This window comes from Stylophora pistillata, chromosome 9, assembly GCF_964205215.1.
Source record: "Stylophora pistillata chromosome 9, jaStyPist1.2, whole genome shotgun sequence".
Lineage (NCBI taxonomy): Eukaryota > Metazoa > Cnidaria > Anthozoa > Scleractinia > Pocilloporidae > Stylophora > Stylophora pistillata.
This window is the reverse complement of record NC_142527.1, coordinates 16825077-16845200: the sequence shown is the minus strand read 5'-3', so window position 1 is coordinate 16845200 and position 20124 is coordinate 16825077. Positions and strand designations below refer to the sequence as shown.

The window sequence follows — 20124 nt, the reverse complement described above, 5'->3', positions numbered from 1 at the left end:
AGTATTTGTGGGAGGGGACCGTAATTTTCTTTTCAGCTCTTTCTTTTAGTCTGCAGCATTCATTGCACTCTTCTCCCACTCTCTAAGTTCTTCTCACCTGGCCATTATCCACAATCGATTGGACAAGGATGCTGGCGTGTGATTCGCTCAACTTGCATGGTTCCCGTCTTTGTGAAAGTTACAAACGATCAACTTGATGACTTGGTGCTTAAGAGGCTGAATTTTTGGGAAGCGAGCATTGTTTCGTTAAGTTAAGTAATAATTAGAACCCTGTAGTGCAGAGTGTACAATTAGTAACATTGATTGACCTTGATTTCGATCTTTGATCTTTGAGCCCCGATTTCACTAAGAGTTGATTGGTTATATCAACTAAGTTGAAATACTAAATTGGCCACCGTAACGAATAACAAAGCTGACGTTTCGAGCGTTAGCCCTTCCATTCGCTCTGACCAAGGGCTAACGCTCAAAACGTCAGCTTTTTTATTCGTTACGGTGGCCAATTTACTATTTGAACTTAGCTGATATAACCAATTACCTTGTTACCCCCACCGACGCAGCAACACAGTTTCTTTAGGAAATTTCAGCCTTTATTCACTAAGAGTTAGTTTTGCAACACGGCTCAATCACTCTCCTGAAACTGAGAGGAGAGTGAACAAGGCTAACCTGTTAAAAGAAACATCTGCTAACCTGTACGTGACGACCCGCCACAGAAGTAAGTGAACTTTGTGTAAACGAAATCAAGTCTTCTTTCGGCAACATCTCTGTAAGCGATTTTAGGTTTAAGTGACTTAACAACGTCCGTTTATCTCCTGTTTCAGATCGTATAATTGTCAACGAATATTTGTCTATAAATGGTCCATACAATCATCATTAAACATCAATAATTATACGATTTGTGTTAGTCATTAATCGGAAAGGCGAGCTGCATCGCGAAACAAGCATCTTGGGTTAAGAATTCGATGTATTTCAAACCAACCCATCGCGGTCGCAACACCAGTTATTGCTGTTTTTCGGAAGAACCTATTGTCGTAAAAGGGCCGAATATTCTTCGAAGAAGGCCTCATTTTGGGCACCTTTAACAAAGTGAACTTCCGCGTCCTCTATCTCACTTAGCTTTAATTTTCCACTTGCTTTCTCTTAGCCTCTGCAATTTTCTAGGAAGCGACAAACCGACGGTTGCTCTTCAACGACTCTTTTAGCAAGCCTCTCCAAGTCCTCCTGAGCCCAAAATCTGGTCCATTCCCCCATTTATCATTGTTGGCCAGTTTTAATGACTCAGTTTCCCTTGGAAGTAAATCTGCTGGGTTCTAGTCAATTGGGACGAATCGCCACTGTTTTGGGTTCGTTTTGGTCTGGATCTCTATGGCACGGTTTTCCACGAACGGCTTGAATGACCGACCTCGCCCCTTATCCATCCTAGCACATTCATGCTTTCCGACCAGAGAGTGGCATGATGTGAGTTGACGTTCAAGAAAAGGATTCCGTTATCGTTTATCCTTGGACTGCTACCATCAATTCCATTCGAGAAATGCTAGCAGTTGGAGTGGTGCTACTCTTGTCTTTGCCGACACAAATCTTCTCAATGTTCTTCCACTCTTGTCAATTGCTCTGGAAGAGACAACAGCTCCATACGCCTCTTTTGAAGCGTCTGCATTCTTCTTCAACGTTTAAATGGCAAATTGGCCACCGTAACGATTACAAAAGTTGACTTTTCGAGCGTTAGCCCTTCGTCGGAGCGAATAGAGGAATTGTGGGTTGTGTGTGCTTTTAAAGGCAGAAAATGGAGCTACGTTATTGGTGGGAACATGGCAACGAGAAAAACATGAATAAATTAGTGGAATGAAAAGCGCTCGTTGGTCCCTGTGGGATTTAGACTGCCGGTTTGAAAGATGAGCTTTTGTTCAAGATTTTACGGCTTTCCGTGCTACCTAAGTGTAAGCCAAGCCTCAAGAAACTCACAAAGGAGCTACGCCAGGAAATCGTAAGTTATCTTTTCCCTTTTCCCCCTATTAGTAAAGATCTAACATTCCGTTTAACATTTTAACATTTCTCTGCCTTCATTCTAAAGTTATTCCCAAGGGTTTTCGCTGCAATTTTCATGCATCTTCATTCATCAAACAATACCATCACCAAATTCAGTTCGCCCAAAATTCTTTTTCACGTAACATCATGAGAATTACCATTAGGGCTATGTGCCAAAAACGTAATCACCTCACCGAACAAATCCAACATTGCCGCTCTGAACTTTCCAAAATCTGTCCAGCAGTTTTATTACAATCTATCCGCGCCAAAATTCAGGAAACTAATTCGAAACTTTTCAATCATTTGAACTAAATTAAGGCCCAAAAACTTGACCAACTTATCGGTCCCCAAATCGCTAACCACCCATCACCAGAAAACCTCAAAACTGTAGTTACCATTCCAGAAAACCTCTCACTTTCTGGTTCAGAAAAATCCGTCCTCAGTAAGGGCTTAAATTTCGTTCCCATTTCTAAAACAACGGGCGAATTCTCAATTAAACAAGACGTAGAAAAATTCCTTCGCCGCGTTCTATTAAAGGCCTTTTTTCACAACGAAGAGGATGATTCTAACATCTCGAACAAAGACACTTTCGAAACACTTCAGACTCCAAAGTCTAAATGGACTCCCCAGAGGACCAATTCGCATCATTAGACTTTTTTATCAAAAAATGCCGCCACGATATCAATAAACCCAATGTCAAACGTATTACCAAATTTTCTAAACTCTCTTCTGAAGAGTGGTCGGCTCTAAAAAGTCTTAGAAAACGCAAAGACATAGTTATCAAAGCGGCCGATAAGGGCGGCTCAGTCGTTATTTGGCGCACCGACCTCTACCAAAAAAAAGCTTTGCGGCAACTTTGTGACACCACTTTTTATCAAAAGGTCGACAAAGACCTCACGGCCAGCAATCAAAACTCCGTCAAGAATACGATCAACCAACTCATAACTAAACAAGAATTGCCGGCCACAGCAAAAAATCTCGTCATAACCACTCCTAGAACTTCTCGTATTTATTTTTTACCTAAAATTCACAAACCTAACAACCCGGGTCGGCGTATTGTCTCGGCTTGCAGTTGCCCTACCGAACTTATCTCCAGCTATCTAGACAACATTATGGCTCCCATCGTCAAAACTTTACCATCATATATTAAAGACAGCCAACATGCTCTTCAACTTTTTCGAAACTTTAATTTCCTTGGCCAAAACAAACTTCTTTTCACCATGGATATTACGTCTCTTTACACTGTCATTCCTGATGGCAAAGGCCTTTTGGCCCTTAAACATTTTTTTGATCAACGTACTGATAAGGAACCTAAATCACTACTACGCTTAGCCGAACTAGTGCTCACACTCAATTTATTTTCATTCGGAAACAACTTCTTCAAACAAATCAATGGTGTAGCCATAGGCAGCAAAATGGGACCTAGTTATGCCAATCTTTTTCTAGGTTTTGTCGAACATCAAATTTTCAGCCAATACAACGGGTCCAAACCTGAACTCTACGGTCGCTACATCCACGATTGTATCGGCGCTACCTCCTCTACCAGAGAAGAGCTCACTCAATTCATAACCGCAGTCAATTCTTTTCACCCGGCTCTGAAATATACCTTGGAAATTTCTGACAATTCTTTATCCTTTTTAGACATCAAAGTTTCAATTGAAGGTAACGGTTTATGCACTAGTGTGTATTACAAACCTACAGACTCGCATAATTATTTGTTATATTCGTCTTCGCATCCATCTCACGTTAAGAATTCCATTCCTTTTTCTCAGTTTCTAAGACTTCGTCGTTTATGCAGTGATGACCCTGATTTCCACCACAAATCAGAGTCAATGTGCCAGTTCTTCGATAAACGTGGTTACCCTGTTTCTGTCGTTCAAGCGGGTTACCACCGCGCCCAACTTATTGATCGACGTTCAACACTACAAACGTCGCATAAGGAAGATTCCGACCGCATTCCATTCACTCTCACGTTTCACCCTCAAAACCACTCGGTTAAATCCATCATTCTTAAAAACTTTAAATTACTTCAAAACGATCCAGAAACAAGCACTATCTTTTCGCAGCCACCGCTCATTTCATTCAAACGCGACAAAAACATAGGCAATTTTTTGGTCAGAAGTTCTTTTCAGACTAATGACCAACCAGGCACTTTTAAATGCGCTCGTGCATGATGCAAAACGTATCCTTTCATTCACAACACTGATAAAATATCGGGACCTAAACGATCCATTAAGATCACCGATCACTTCACGTGCACCTTCGCCAATGTAATCTATTGTATAACTTGCACTTATTGCAAAAAGATATACATCGGCGAAAGAGGACTAGGTGACCGATTCCGAGAACACCTTCGAGACGTGGAAAGGAATGACAAGGACACATCGAAACCGGTCACTAGACATTTTAATTTACCTAATCATTCTAAGCAACATATGGCAATTTGCGGTCTTTCCTTACACTTAGGTAGCACGGAAAGCCGTAAAAATTTGAGCAAAACCTCATCTTTCAAACCGGCAGTCTAAATCCCACAGGGATCAACGAACGCTTTTCATTTCACTAATTTATTCATGTTTTTCTCGTTGTCATGTTCCCACCAATAACGTAGCTCCATTTTCTGCCTTTAAAAGCACACACAACCCACAATTCCTCTATTCGCTCCGACGAAGGGCTAACACTCGAAACGTCAGCTTTTGTAATCGTTACGATGGCCAACTTACCATTTCAACTTTGTTGATATATCCAAATCATTTCGTTACTCCCACCGACGCAGCCCGAAACAGTTTCTTTCGAAACTATCGGCCTTTCTTCAACGTTTGTTTTTTTTGTGCATTTCTTATACCCGTCCTAATCACAGACTCTGTGCGACTTTTAATCGTGAGTAGATTCTTCTACTCACTAAACTGTTTCCTTGCTTTGCTAGCCAAGTCTGTTTGAAATAGATCGTCTCAGTCCATTCCGACGACCCACATTTCTTGAAGAAAGATCTGGGCTCGAATAAGCAATGGCGCAAAAAAACCGACTGGGTCAAATGTCTTAGCAATTTGTTTGAGAAATTTCGTTTGTATAGAGAAAGGTCTTTCTCCGAAGGGTTTACTGTAAGTGTGAAAACAACTTCTTATGGTAACCATTCAGCACGCAATGTCTTCACCATAGGCAAACTATCACTCTTCAAATGTACCTTTGATGCTCTTCTCTCAGCAAGGATCCTTTTGCGATATTTTGGAGAATTTGAAACACTTATGAGTTTGCATTCTCACCTTGCTCGCTTTACTCTTCGTATAGCTCTTCGCCTTGATGGTCGTTTGCCGCCAAATCCATACTATAGTCCATGTAGGTTGACTTCAGTCCTGTCTTCGCGCCTATTGGGAATTCTTCTCTATGCTTCTCTGAATATATCTTGGAAACAAATTGAGCTTGAACCGGAGAGGAATTTTAGTCCAAAAACGACAGGTTTGGACTAGTATTCAGTAGGTGTCTCTCCTTGTTTCAAGGCTCTCCACAAAAAAAGCAGGTATAGTCGATCTTTAGGCGAGACTTTGATACCTATGTACTTCTTTGTGATGTCACGCATTAATGCCACGGAGTTTCTTTGGAAACGAAGTAAAACATCTGTCAATCTTCTTTCCAGTTTTGGTCCTTGGTGAATGGCGCCATTTAAGGAACTCCATTGTACTTTGCGGAAGCATAAAATACGATCTCAATTCTAGTTATTGTTCGGGCTAACATCACAACAAGAAGGAGGGGCAAGTTATACTCCTTGGGTGGGTCCTCCTCTATAGGGTCTACTCTGCGGATGTAACCTTTTTTAAAGGTTTTGATTGTTGGTCCTCGTATAGGCCTCTCCCATCTCTGAATTCGACTCGGAGTCATTTTGTATTTTTCTGGCATTACAGGCCCGTCATCGTCCAGGGAATTGCCACTTTTCTGTGATGAGGGCGTTGATAGTTTTTCTCACAGCTCGATTTAAATTTTCTAGCTCAACCGTCTTCGTGGAGGCATCATCGAGTAAGGTGTTCACTTTGATTTTACGGTCCCCATTTCTCAAAACCACTGGAAGTGTTCGCAAGGGCAATAAAATTGCTTTGTGTACCCTCTGTTGGGATCTTCCTACTTGCCTGTAACTTGTTTTCAGACGGCGTTATCACTTGAGCTCCCTCGTTTCCAAGTTTCGGTTCCCCTTCGGTGCTGGGAAAGCTTTGAACTGCTTTGTCCAGGTCTAATGTTGTTTGAGTCTTTTTCTCCGACTTGAGTAGTCTTCCTCGTCTACTATACGAAGCAATTTGTTTTTGATACATACAATGGTGGACTTCTCTTTGGCTTTTTCCTGTTTGAAGTTCTTTAGTCTTTCTTCGGCTTTGAATTCGTCTAAAGTTTTCTCCTCGCCGCCGTCCTCCACTGACCTAGTCTCCACTCGCCGACATGACCTTGCAGGAAACCTCGCTCGGCTACTAGAAAATCTTCCAAAGTTAACTTTTAATTCTAAATCCGGTGGCGAAAAAGAGGGAAAAATATAAAAACCCTCTGCCGTTAATCAACGACAAAAGCGATGTAAACTCGACGAAAGCGAATCCGAAAAGACCTACAGGTATTTTAATCCCTGTTCATTGTTTCTTTTGTTCAGCGACTATGAAACTTTTTGAACAGCGTAGCCAATGACGGTTCTCCTATAGTTCACTGATATATCATCTGAAAGATTTGTCGGGAATTCGTAGGTTAGAGTCCTCGCAATAGCTCGCAGATTTCGTTTTTTCTCTACGTATGACTGTGTCATTCACTCATTACATCACCTTTTACTTAATTCCACAGAGTAAACATTTACTATCTACATTTACATCACCATTGAGCAAAAGCATCGCATCTTACATTTTGATCATTAAAGTATGAAGAAAGTGCGTCTTCGTGGACTTAATGATCAAGCTTAAAATAAAAGTCTTCATTTACATCATCATGGAACAGAACCTCACATTCAACATTCTTATCTTACCAATACGTCATCTTCTACTTAAATCACCTGGCTTAACATTTACCATTTTCTTTTACATCAATTTTGCGCAAAAACATCACATTCGACATTCTTACCCTCGCAGTGAGAAAAAAAGTTTGACCATGGATCTTGTGAAACGGAGTAGCCGTAACATCCGGAGGTGTAATTGGAAGGTGATAGGTTCGAGTCCTATTGTGAGGATTCGAGAGTTCTTCTTTTTCTCCGAGCATACCTATGTCATTCACTCAATACATCATCTTTTACTTAAATCACCAGGCTTAGCATTTACCATCTTCATTTAAATCATCATCACGCAAAAGCATCACATTCGACATTATTTTCCGAACAGAATGCACGAATTTTCTTGTCATGGACCTAATTAAACGGCTTAACTTGCAAAGAGTCTACTATAGTTTGGTAGTATCGCATCCTGAGGAAGAATCGGGAGGTCGTAGCCTGGAGTCCTTTTGGGAAAACATGGACTCCGTCTTTTTTCTTCAAGTATACCTGTGTCATTTACTTCATTTTGCATATAAATGACAAGGCGTAACATTAACCATCTTTATTTACATCATCATTGACTAAAAGCATCACTTTTTACAGTCCAACCAAAGAAGTTTGTCATTATGGACCTAGTTAGACGATCTACCCTATAGTCTCCTAGACGTCATTGGTAGAACATACGGAGGTCTAGTCGGAAGGTTGAAGGTTCCAAAGAGGACTCGAATCTGTAACCTTTTCTTTAGTCCTCCGAAACCTCACTACTGAGCCACGCCCGTATTATTCACTTAATACATCACCTTTTACCTTTAACAGCGTAGCCTTCCAGGAGTCTCCTATCACTCTGGGAAGTTACAGTTTTATCTTCTACACTAAAGTATGTGGATTAATGAAGAAAGTCCTACCTGAAAAATCCCGAGAAGGTCCTCTTAACCTTGTGGGTGAGGATCCTCTCTAAAGGATCCTGTCTAAATCATCGGTTTGCTTCTCGTTAGTACATCCACAGAAGTCCCTTTCGAATGTACATTTGTCTATGTCATGAAAGAGACAAAAGAAAAATCAACTACTTAGCAAGAAAATACGAGGTCATTCGTCGGATAAAGGAAAAGGCCAGAGAACCAAGGACGCCTGTTGGAACTATGATAATTGACGCATGATTACCAACCCACAGATGATCGATGTACTCTACCTTCTTACCGAAAAAATTCCCTAAAGATAGATTCACCACATGACGAAGGAATTCCACTTTAAATTTCATGCCAAAAAGTGATGTTGCGTGAATCGAGGAGCGATGAATGCGATGACGGTTTTTCAATCCAAATTATCCCTGGAATTCAAGAGTCAGGTGGTGAATTTTCCGCGAATTACATAACTGTTTCTAGTTCCCTTTTTCTACATCTCAGCTACACTCTTTGTTTTTGTTGTAAGACATTGTAAAAAAGAGGATTCTTATTTTAATATTTTGGTAGCACTCAGCACTTGATGTAAGCTAGAAATTCCTCACTCGGGTGCAAAACTCAAAGAATTATAGTTGACTATGAACAGCAATTTGTAGATGAAAGGAAAGACAGTTGACTGCTGGGGTGTTTTTGCTATGTTTCATATTTTTGATGTAGATCCTCTCTTCTCAAATAACCCGTTCATTGGCGAGAATAAATTACCTTGATCGCCATTTACGAAGGCGTTCGTCAATTCCAGCAAGAAACACATAGTAATTAAAGCTTGTTCCAACAACATCACGTACAACTTCTCCAATAATAGTCGAGTTTCGTATTCCCGGTTACCCTGGGCCGAGCAAAGTACGTGACACGAAAGCGAGGCTTATTCAGGGTAAAATGTTTCGCGGTAAAATACGAATGTCCCTGCAGCTCCATGTTGTTCACAGCTACGATTTTTAAAACAATCTCAGATAAAGAAATGGAACCTAATTTCGTAATAATGAAAGTTCCTGAGTTGAAAAAGTACTTACAAGTGCGGGGAATCAGTGTTGCAAATAAGCTTCGCGAAGAACTTTTAGATTTGTCTGTAAAAGCTCACGAACTTGCCATCGAAACTATAGACGAGCAAGGAGATCAGATGGGTATTTCTGCGAAGCTGGTAACGGATGATGGAACTGTTCCTGATCTCTACTCGCTCGAGTCGGACTGGACAACTGATTTTTCGTCATTTCCGAATTGTACATGGGGTAATATGTACGCTTACTTAATTGTAAAAGAAGGATACGACCACGAAAGTTTGAAGGCTTATAAGTCTCTAGAAGGTTTTAGACTACACTGGGATGGACACGTGCTTTCAAGCCCAAAAGTTTTCACCTGTGTTCAGCGAGGTTTATTTCTAGCTAGATATATGTTAGCTATGGTAATTTTTTGTGTCTTATCAAGAAAATTCCTTTCATTGACCATCATTGATGTTTGGGTGACTGGCTATAGTTCCCAGCACTTTTCAAGACTCTGCAAGACTTAACAATTCCATACAGGGGTTTCAGAGCCATCTGAAGTTTTCAAGAAATTTAAGGTAGCTCTGAACCCCAGGTACAGACATTTTTAAACTTTGCCAAAAGTAGCACATAACCTACTAATCAAAATTCAGTAACAAAACATGGGGATCAAATTTTATTTCAGTTCTGAAGGTGCTTGTAGGCATGTGGGGGCCGCTCTCATAAACCTGGAGGAAACCCTTCGTGAGAGCAGGGTTGTTACATGCACTGGGTCAAAGTGCATGTGGAAAAAGAAGAAAAGAAGACATGATATCGATGTCTGTGGTGTTTCCTTTTGCTGCTTTCGACGTCTCTCCTCGGGGTCAGTTGGACTTTTCAGAGGTTTTCGCTGAAGATGTTGTGGGAATGCAAATATTGAGGGAACAGGATTCAATTTCGTCGGGCCAAGACCTCCTTCAAAATGTACTGAGCATACTCTGGTGTGCCTCGTTACATTTAAACTGTCCAGACGACAAGCTGCTCTCCTTCTGACATTCCCGCAGCATAATACTTATTTCCGTTGTCTTGAGGGAATGGGAAAAATCTAACATTTGCCAGTTCCGGATATTTTGCGAAATTTTTCTGTTTCTGGGTGCTATTTATGCAGTTAAAACCACAACAGTGATGCTTCACCATTTCTACAGAGCTCTCATCCACTCATTTCTTTCCCGCATCAGCCTCGCTTTGGTGGGTTTTTGCATAACTCGACCCAGTGCGGCCGGGAATACGAAACTGGGCTATTCACAATCTTATCAGCGACTGTCCTGAAAAGAAAATTTATGTTAGTTTGAAATCTTTTATAACTAAAGACAATGTATTCCCGTGAAAAGGATTAACAGTGCTAACATGGTATGAGCTCATCTCGTATCACTTGAATCCGGGATCTACTAACGCGTTTCACAACATCGACGGAGGAATTCGAATACAATACGAATGACTTCAGTGAAGAATCTTTGGAATCAGTGATTAACGACTTTATCCCAAGGTTCCTGATTTGAAAATTTTCAGCAAATAACACTTATTATAAGATAAAAATGTATTTGTCTGTATTTTCCTTGACGAACAAGGTCTCTAAACCACTTAATTTACAAATATCTACAGAAAGGGTCTGTAAACAACTCGTCCAATCAGTGTTTGGACCTTTTGCTCTATCTTCTCATTAGCAACAACTAAAAGCTAATCTGCATTCATGGCTGTAATCTCCAACGGCAAATAATTTAATCTGATGGAAAGGAATGATAGAATTAAGGGTCTTTCTGGCTTCTTAGGTATCACGCCAAAAGGAAAAAATTAAGTCGCGGAGGGCCATAAAACTAATTTGAGCCATCCTAATTATGCTCTGGCTGAAGGCAGCTGTTTCTTTTCTGTTTACAATTTTAATTAAACTTCGTTAAAAAGCAACGATGCCCCTTTTACTTATGAAATTGTGAGAGCTGTATCCTTATTATTTGCCTCAGCCATTTTCCTGCACTGTTTAAATTTGTTGAAAGGTTCCTGCCTGCGTCCTGCCGACGCGATAATACCACTCTGAGTACCCCGCCTTATATTGCGGGAATGCTCTTAGTTATGCATTAGTTACAAGCATAGGTAATCACTTGATTTTGAGTGGAATGTGGACGAAATCGGTTAAAATTTTCAAAGCTTCTAAAAGTGCACAAGCCGCCAGAGGAGTCTAATTTGTGATCTTAATTTGTGGTCCTCTTTATTCTATGATCTTGCCCGAGACATCATTTGATCTCTTGCTGATGATACGCATTAAGTTTCAACTGCCTGCTACGCTTTGTACCCACTTTCAACTTGACTTTGACGAAAGGTTATACAACACACATCCGAAGAGAAAGAGCCTCCTAAAGAAAAAGTTGGTCTCAACAAATGTCAACCTGAAATATGCGTGATACGAGGGAAAGACACTCTTTTAAGACCACTTACGTAACAGGGCGGCTGCCTTCGGCTAACACACTTGTTATAGCTCATTAAAAGTTGGAAAATCCAACCGGCTCGACGTCCGTTCTCCTCTCGTAGGATTCTGGCAGATTTAACTGGTTAAGGTCAATGAAGGTTGCCGTGCCGGTTGAATGATGGCCTGTTATGACTTCTCCTGGTACTTTCAATTATCCTTTCATGTTTTACCTAAGCCAGTTTTCTCGTTCAGACTGCTTACCCTACCAAAAATATCTCGCTAAAGTAGCCAATCAAAGTTATTAAGTAAAACAATGCTATGCAATTTGTTCAAAATTTAACACCTGGTTTCTTAATGTTAAGGCAATATCGTTTTCACTTATATGAACGAGTCGCTTTGTGATGGATGCAATATCAGTTTTCCGTGTGATAAATGTCCAAAATATCCGAGCACATTTGCTTGCCAAATGGAGGCTGTTACGTTTGTTATCCTTCAAATATTTTGTAATGCTCGGGAAAAATGTTCAGGAACAGCTAACTGCTTGCTACGTGGGCTGCTGCGCGGGAATCTGCTGCTGCTGCTCTCCCATCTTAGATCAATTTTCCCAATATATGTAGAGCCGGAAACACTTCCTTCTATATTGCACTTAGACAGGAATTAGATATGCGAAGCTTAGTTTTCCAAACCTGGTTGTACTTAAAGGGAAATTACGCAAATTTAGGAAGCGGAGTATTTCGCCCAGAGAAGGTGTACTTTTGAACCTGAAAACTGTAAATGTCTTTTGGGTGTGTTTTATTTCTCTATAAAAAAAAAATGACTATAACCTGGTTAAACCTGATGATTTTATCGCTTTCCTGCATATTTCGTTGTGTTTTAATCGACCATCTCATTGTTTTAGAGAAGCGTACTCAAGCTGTAAATGTGTAGAGGGAGAGAGAGACTTTATTTCGAGAGGGTAGCACGTGAGAGTAGTTAAACTGATAATCCTGTGGCCCTCTATTAACCCACCCATCCCACCTCAGGGGAGAACATCCGTCACACAGTAATCTCGTATGTGGGAAATTAACGTCTCCTACCCCAACCCTGCAGGAGACGGGACCTCCGTTTATTCGTCCCTATCCGAGAAGACTAGAATATCTAACCATTTCTTGATGTCACAGAAAGGTAGCAAATTCTACTCAATTACTTTAAGACCCTGAGTGTTGGTCCGGCCGGGGCTCGAACCCACGACCTCCCGCGCAACAGTCCAGCGCTCTATCCATTGAGCTAACCGGGAGGCGGTGTAACATCGTAAGTAATGATATTGGTGTGTTCTTATTCAGTTTAACCTTTGGTTATCTGTCAATAAAACCCACAACCCTCGGGGTGATTTTTGTATTATTATGTAATGTTTCTTTGTATCAGCTCTATTATCACAAAGCCAACAGTAGGACTTGGTCAGACCGCCACCTAAGAGCTCAGGCTCTTCCCTAAAGAGTTAGTCCAATGGCGAAAAACAGTTCGACTGGCCGAACGTTTGTGAACTGAGCGAAACATTAGTCCTACTGGGCACAGGGATTGGTGTTAATACCTTTGAGCGGCCATCGTGGCAGTGCGCATAATACGAATCCTCAGTTTGAAGACTTCTCAAAATGAAAACAACAACAAAAAAAATACACTCCCACGACGATTTCATGAGGTGAATCGTAACATTTGGGCCAAAAACTTATCGTTCTGAACTATTTTTGACGATTAGTTACTTACTTGTTTGCATCGTGATCCTATAACAACCTGAGTTACGAAACCACCTCGGCGGTCCAAATTATCACAAATACACATCTGAAGAGCATGTATCAGAACAAACACAGCTTGCGTCAAAGTCGAATTTGGCTTGGTTCACTGTAAACAAGAAATATTAAACTTTTGAACTGCTAGGGACATCTGCCTTTTCAACCAAGTATAATATATACGTGATAAGATGAAAATTGTGATGTCAAACAAGCTGCTTAAAGTGAACAAAGCAACGTTTGCCAAAGTCTACCGAAAGGTGAATTATAACAATTGCAACTCATCAGAAAAAGACATGTTTTAGTATTAGTAGGTTTTGTTTGAGTTAACTGAAAACAAACTGAGTATTGGATGTTGAGACAAACTAAAGAGGGTCAGAGACTTGAATTATTGAAGAATTACTTTGAACTGAGCGCCAAACTTTCAAACCGAGAACCTGACATTTCACCAGTCAAACGAGAAGTTTCAGGGTGAAGCGTAGCCCTATTCACTATTTCTTATCGTCTTCGCCAAAGAAATAAAAAAAAATCGATATGGTGACGGAGTTCTGAGCTCTTACGAAGGACTAACGCTCGAAACGTCAGCTTTTTAACTCTTTACGATGGCCAACTTACGTTATCAACTTAGTTGATAAAACCAGATTACCTTGTTATCCCCACCGACGCAGCACCACACTTTCTTCAGAAACTTGCCCCCTTTTGATAAAATAAAGACTCTGAATCCCTCTAGCGCAAGTTCTTTCGAATCAAAAAAGGAAAAAAAAAACCAACGAAGTAAATCCTACAATGAAACGCGCTATTTTAGGGTTACAGTTTCCTCCGAGCTTTATATGATAGTGGTATCCCTGGACTGGAACTGATTAGTACACTTTTCTTTACGCTTTTAAGTATTTAAAAACACTTGATGCTGGGCGATTGTGGATTCCATGAGCTTTGAAAAGAGCTCCCGATTACTGAGTCCCGGAGACTCAGCATTTGAAATAAAGGCATTGCGTTAGAGATGCAGCGTGCAGGGTTATCTGTACTCCTATCGACCACGGCAAATTGGCCAATCAGATTTAGACACTGCAATTGTGACAAAAAATGATGAAGATTATAAAGATAAAAATGAAAAAAATTATATTCATAAAGATGAATAATGATGACTCAAAGAGAAGTAAATTTTCATTTAGTGAAAAATAAAGTAGCTTTTTTTCCTAGCGTCCTTGGACTGTTTTAACCGATAGTTGCCAAAATGTGATTCCTGGATAAACCTTTGAATTTTTAGCTTTTCCAACAGTTTTATACTTTTTGTTTTTTCTTGTTTTGCTATTCACTGTTGTTTTTCGTTTTGGTTTTTATTTCATTTTGTTTCCTATTTACAATTTTTGTTTGTTTTTTTTTTGTTATTTCATTCAAAATTTCTAGAAGTTATGAACGATTGAGAAGAATTTCACTCTTTCCAGCAGCCAACAGCGAAAAAAAATTTAAAAGCTTACAATGCAAATTAATCGAGATGCGTTATAGAATTCAAGCGGCAGGTGCTGCGAGGAAAAAATTCCAACATTGTCTCTTGGCACAAAAAGGTATAACCAAAAAATTGCAAGGTACCTCCTATATCTCTAGATGTTTTCAATTTTTTTAATGCACTTTTTCTTCTTTCAATTTGCTGTTTTACGAGGAAATGGTTCGGTGAAACAAGTGAACGCGCCAAAATAATTTAACCCTGACAATCACTTAAATAGCGCTCATTTATCAGGCATTAATTACAAGTAAGGCATGTAGAGACAAAATACTTAGTAAAGTAATGCCAAAAGTTTATCAAAGCGATTTCCAGACAAGAATTAGGAGATAAATTGGTACGGCACTGAAGAATGCCTCTCACGTCATCAGAATAAGGTTAAAAAGAATCATTGATTACTCGAAAGGGAGCACAACAATGAAAAACAATACGAGCTCAGAATCGAAATAAAATGGATGATGATCATCGGCGAAGACAGCACATTATCAACAATTTAAAAACTGAATTGTACAAATATGGAGCATGTTTCAGTTTTCCGAACGATTTTATTTGGGGTCCTTGTTGCTCCTGTTTATTTTGATTTAGAGCCCTTGTTGCTCTTGTTTATCTTGAATTAGCCCCCTTGTTACTCTGGTTATATTTTACTTGGGGCCCTTGTTGCTCCTGTTTGTTTAGAATTAGAGCCCTTGTTGCTCTGGATTTTATTTGGGGCCCTTGTTGCTCCTGTTTAGTTTGATTTAGAGCCCTTGTTGCTCTTGTTTATCTTGAATTAGCCCCCTTGTTACTCTGGTTATATTTTACTTGGAGCCCTTGTTGCTCCTGTTTATTTTGATTTAGAGCCCTTGTTGCTCTGGATTTTATTTGGGGCACTTGTTGCTCCTGTTTATTTTGATTTAGAGCCCTTGTTGCTCTTGTTTATCTTGAATTAGCCCCCTTGTTACTCTGGTTATATTTTACTTGGAGCCCTTGTTGCTCCTGTTTATTTTGATTTAGAGCCCTTGTTGCTCTGGATTTTATTTGGGGCACTTGTTGCTCCTGTTTATTTTGATTTAGAGCCCTTGTTGCTCTTGTTTATCTTGAATTAGCCCCCTTGTTACTCTGGTTATATTTTACTTGGAGCCCTTGTTGCTCCTGTTTATTTTGATTTAGAGCCCTTGTTGCTCTGGTTTTTATTTGGGGCCCTTGTTGCTCCTGTTTATTTCGAATTCGAACCCCCTTTTTTGCTCTCGTCACAGGCTATTGCGGCGACACTGTGTCAGCCATGCCTGTTCCCAAAAGAAATATATATATATATATATATATATACTGTATTTAGAATCTTTAGTGTTAGTTCCAGGTACTTGTTGCCCCCTTTTCTGTAGATGCCTCCTCGTCGTTCACAGCGATCCAAGCGGCCATCTGCTCAGGCCTTGGAGGCCTTGGTCTCCTCCCCTCCGCAGCGTGTCAGGAGACAGAGTTTGGGTCTCGATGGCAGTGCATCATCTTCCACCCATCAACCCTCCATTCTGCATGAATCCTTGGCAGCACAACCTGGGTCACGAGCAGCGACCTTGTCCCCTGTGCAATCCCAGTCACCTCCTGCAGCACCAGCTACAGATCAGCTCGCTGCGTTAACTTCACCTGTAACGGATCAGCTGGTGTCGCGGGTAACAGATGAAGTGACCAAGCGGTTGCAGCCATTCCTTTCAAATTTGCGCTCAATTGTCCACCAAGCACAAAGTCCCCCCTCCACATCATCTCAAGCACCTCCTGTTTCACTCTCTGTGGATCAGTCTACTTCCTCCCAGCCATCTGGACACAACATCCAGCGCGTCCAAGGACATGCTGCCATCCAAGATACAGTCGAGGTACCTGCTGTTCATGATGGCGTCCAGTCTGTTCTAGCCTCCCTGTCAGGTGAGCAGAATTTGCCCCCGGGAACACAGCGTCCCAATGATGTTTTCCTGTCTGTTAACCTACCAATCGATGCACGGATCCCAGCTAAGATTCGGAGCCGAATTATTCAAAATGAATTTGTTGATTTTGGTTCCCTTCTTGTTCATCCAGCTTTTGAGGACAAATTTCGCATCACACTCCAACCCTCCCAGGAAGGCTCTTCCCCATCGTTAGCTCTTGAGCCAGTAAACAAAGCTAAACGTATTACGTCAATAGATGTTTGGCTCCAAGCTTTTCATGTTTTTGTGGGTATTTTTACTGCACAGTATCCCCATGAGGCTCCCGGGCTCATGAAGTATGGGGCTACTATTCAAGATCTGGCTGCTAGGGGACATAATTGGCGTTATTATGATGAAAACTTCCGTTTTTTGCGCCAGTCTGAGGCCACCTCTCTTCCCTGGGGCTCTGTACATTGGGAATTGTGGTTGAAGTCTCAGACTAATGCCAGAAAATCCATTCCAGCAACCAGCCTTGCTAAGAACTTTGATATCCCTCGGGGTTATTGTTTCAAGTTTCATAAAGGGGGTTATTGCTCAGGATGCTCCTTTAAGCACTCATGTGCTAAATGTGATGGTCCACATCGGGCTATAAATTGTAATTTTCGTGCCTTTAGCAAAGGACACGCTTCCAAATTGTCCAAGCAACGCAGCCATAACACCCCTAGCAGCCGGATCACTCCCCAACCTACTTCCTCGGGAGCTTCCAACACCCGTCCACAGTGATCGTTTGCAATTTTTTCTTTCTGGGTATATCCCTTCCGTAGTAGAGCTTTTATCCAATGGTTTTAATTATGGCTTTCCCTTGTACTATGAAGGACCGCGAGACTCTACATGTGCTAAAAACCTACTTTCTGCAATCCAATATCCTGAGGCAGTTGATGCCAAACTAGATAAAGAAATTGCCGCTCATCGCATTGCAGGCCCTTATTCCTCTCCACCTTTTCCCCATTTTCGTATATCTCCACTGGGTTTGGTTCCTAAAAAGACAGAGGGTGAATTCCGTTTGATTCACCACCTTTCTTTCCCTCAAGGTTCATCATTGAATGATGGCATTTCTTCAGAATTTACTAGCGTATCCTATGCTACGGTGGAAGATGCCATTCATATCATCAGAACTGTTGGCCACGGCTGTTTTATGGCCAAAGCAGATATTAAGAATGCTTTTCGAATCATTCCTATTCAACCCCAAGATTACAACCTTTTGGGGATTTGTTGGAGAGGATTTTATTATTATGACCGCTGTATGCCGATGGGGTGTTCAAGCTCTTGCAAAACATTTGAAATTTTTTCTTCTGCCATAGAATGGATTGCCCAAAAGAAATTGCATATCGATCACATTTTGCACCTGCTGGATGATTTTCTCATTGTCTCCCCCTCTCCTGATTTGTGTAAACAACAACTTGATTTATTCTTAATGCTCTGCCAATATCTGGGCATCCCTATGGCGCCGGAAAAAACAATTGGCCCTTCATCAACAATTTCATTCGCAGGTATTGAATTAGACTCGGTCCTTATGGAGGCTCGGCTGCCTCCTGATAAGCTAGTAAAATGTCAGGACCTAATTTCCGGTTTTCTCAGGCGTCGCAAGGTTACCTTACAAGAGATACAGTCGTTGACAGGTTTATTGAACTTTGCCTGTACAGTAGTTGTTCCTGGTCGTGCATTTCTGCGTCGTCTTATTGATTTGACAATCGGTCTTCGGCGTCCTCATTTCCTTATCAGGTTGACTCAGGAAGTTAAAGCAGATCTTAAAGTCTGGCAGCAATTTCTGTCGGGTTTTAATGGTCGCTCCTTTTTTCTCTCAGTCGATTGGGCTAATTCACACCATCTCAAATTGTATACCGATGCATCCGGTGCCATAGGCTTTGGGGCAGTTTTTGGCGGGCATTGGTGCTATGGGGAATGGCCCGCGAGCTGGCGTCATCGCAACATAGCATTTCTTGAATTTTATCCCATTGTCCTAAGTCTCCACCTCTGGGGACATACTATTAAGAATCAGCGTGTTTTGTTTTTTACCGACAATGAAGCATTGGTCCATGTTATTAACAAACAGACTTGTCGTGATAAGGACTTAATGTTCTTTGTGCGTAAGCTGGTCCTAGTTTGTCTTAATTACAATATATGTTTTAAAGCTAAGCATGTCCCAGGCTTACAGAATAAGCTGGCTGATTCTCTTTCTCGGTTACAGTTGCAGATTTTCAAACAACTGGCACCAGCTTACATGCACAAAGCTCCCACGGTCATACCTCCTCATCTGCAGCCACTGAGTTGGCTTCAATAGCTTCCTTTTTACTTCGCTCCAGTCTTCAGCCCTCATCCATACCAACTTATCAGCGTGCTTGGAAGCTTTTCCACCAATTTTTTGTTTCTACCTTTCATCACCCTTTTCAAGCATTGCCTATTTCACCTTCCATTTTGGCCTTATTTATTGCTTATTTGTTTCGTTCACAGTATGCTCCATCCACTGTGATGACCTATGTGTCATGTTTGAGTTACTGCCATAAGCTAAAGGGCTTTTCAGATCCCTCTAAAGTTTTTTATGTTGCTCAGATGCTTAAAGGTTTTCACAAAGTTGGCTTTCGCCTTGACAGTCGTCTTCCCATTACATTGCCCATTTTAGCTAAATTAATTTCTGTGGCACCTTCTTTGGTTGGTTCTCCTTATCAAATTTGTCAATTTCAGGCAATGTGTTCACTAGCATTCTTTGCCTTTTTACGAATTGGTGAAATGACTTCAACTAGTGGGCGGAGTGATACTTCTCCCTTACAAATTTCGCATGTTAGTAAGCTGCTCAGCTCTTCAAGGGATTTGAATGCTTTCAAGATTACTTTCGGTAATTTTAAACATAGTTACAATGCTCCCCCTTTTTCCATTTTGGTGTCTCGTCAGCCACAATCCTGCCCTGTGGAGCTTTTGGCCAAGTATTTAGCAATGCGAGGGACCCGACCGGGTGCTCTCTTCATTACAGTGGATGGGGCTCCAGTTTCTCGGTCTCATTTTTCAAATCAGTTGTCATCTGCCGTACAGTTTTGTGGTTTGTCCCCCTCAGTCTACAAGGGACATAGTTTTCGAATTGGCGCTGCTTCTCATGCTGCAGATAAGGGGTTATCCGATGCTCAAATCCGCCTCTTAGGGCGATGGAAATCTAATGCATTTCTTAAGTATATTAGAACACCTAATCTTTGCTCTTAAAGCTGTTATTTTCTCACCATCCAGCGGGATTTTCTTCCACCTGCAGTATTAGGTAGTAGGGGTGGTTCTTACTTTTGGTGTAGCCCAAAATATTCTTTCTTCTTACTTGAGTAAGGCAGGTTCATGTAAATTGTCCATTAACACAGGACTATCCATTGTTGATATGGGGCATTAGCTAGCATGGGCAGCTCTTGCCTTGGGTTGGCATTGTGTCAAATGCATCGAAGAAGTTAAGTGAGGCGTTTAAGCCTTCTTTCACATATTTTGTTTAGTATCCTACTGTTGATCTGGGGCATTAGCTAGCATGGGCGGCTCTTGCCTGGGGTCGGCATTGTCTCAAATACAC

The 20124-nt window shown here is 41.1% G+C and overlaps 2 protein-coding genes across 2 annotated transcripts; both read left to right on the top strand.

The window, feature by feature from the left end:
- The first annotated feature begins 15214 nt into the window (after positions 1 to 15214).
- LOC148723563 (uncharacterized) lies at positions 15215 to 18916 on the top strand. Its single transcript, XM_088733624.1, has 2 exons — positions 15215 to 16548; positions 17618 to 18916. The coding sequence occupies exons 1-2, from the start codon at positions 16014 to 16016 to the stop codon at positions 18865 to 18867; spliced, it is 1785 nt and encodes a 594-aa protein (XP_088589750.1). The 5' UTR covers positions 15215 to 16013; the 3' UTR covers positions 18868 to 18916.
- On the top strand, positions 18912 to 19800 carry LOC148723562 (uncharacterized). The gene has a single exon (XM_088733625.1). It carries the CDS (start codon positions 19056 to 19058, stop codon positions 19776 to 19778), a length of 723 nt encoding a protein of 240 aa, XP_088589751.1. The 5' UTR covers positions 18912 to 19055; the 3' UTR covers positions 19779 to 19800.
- The last annotated feature ends 324 nt before the right edge of the window (positions 19801 to 20124 follow it).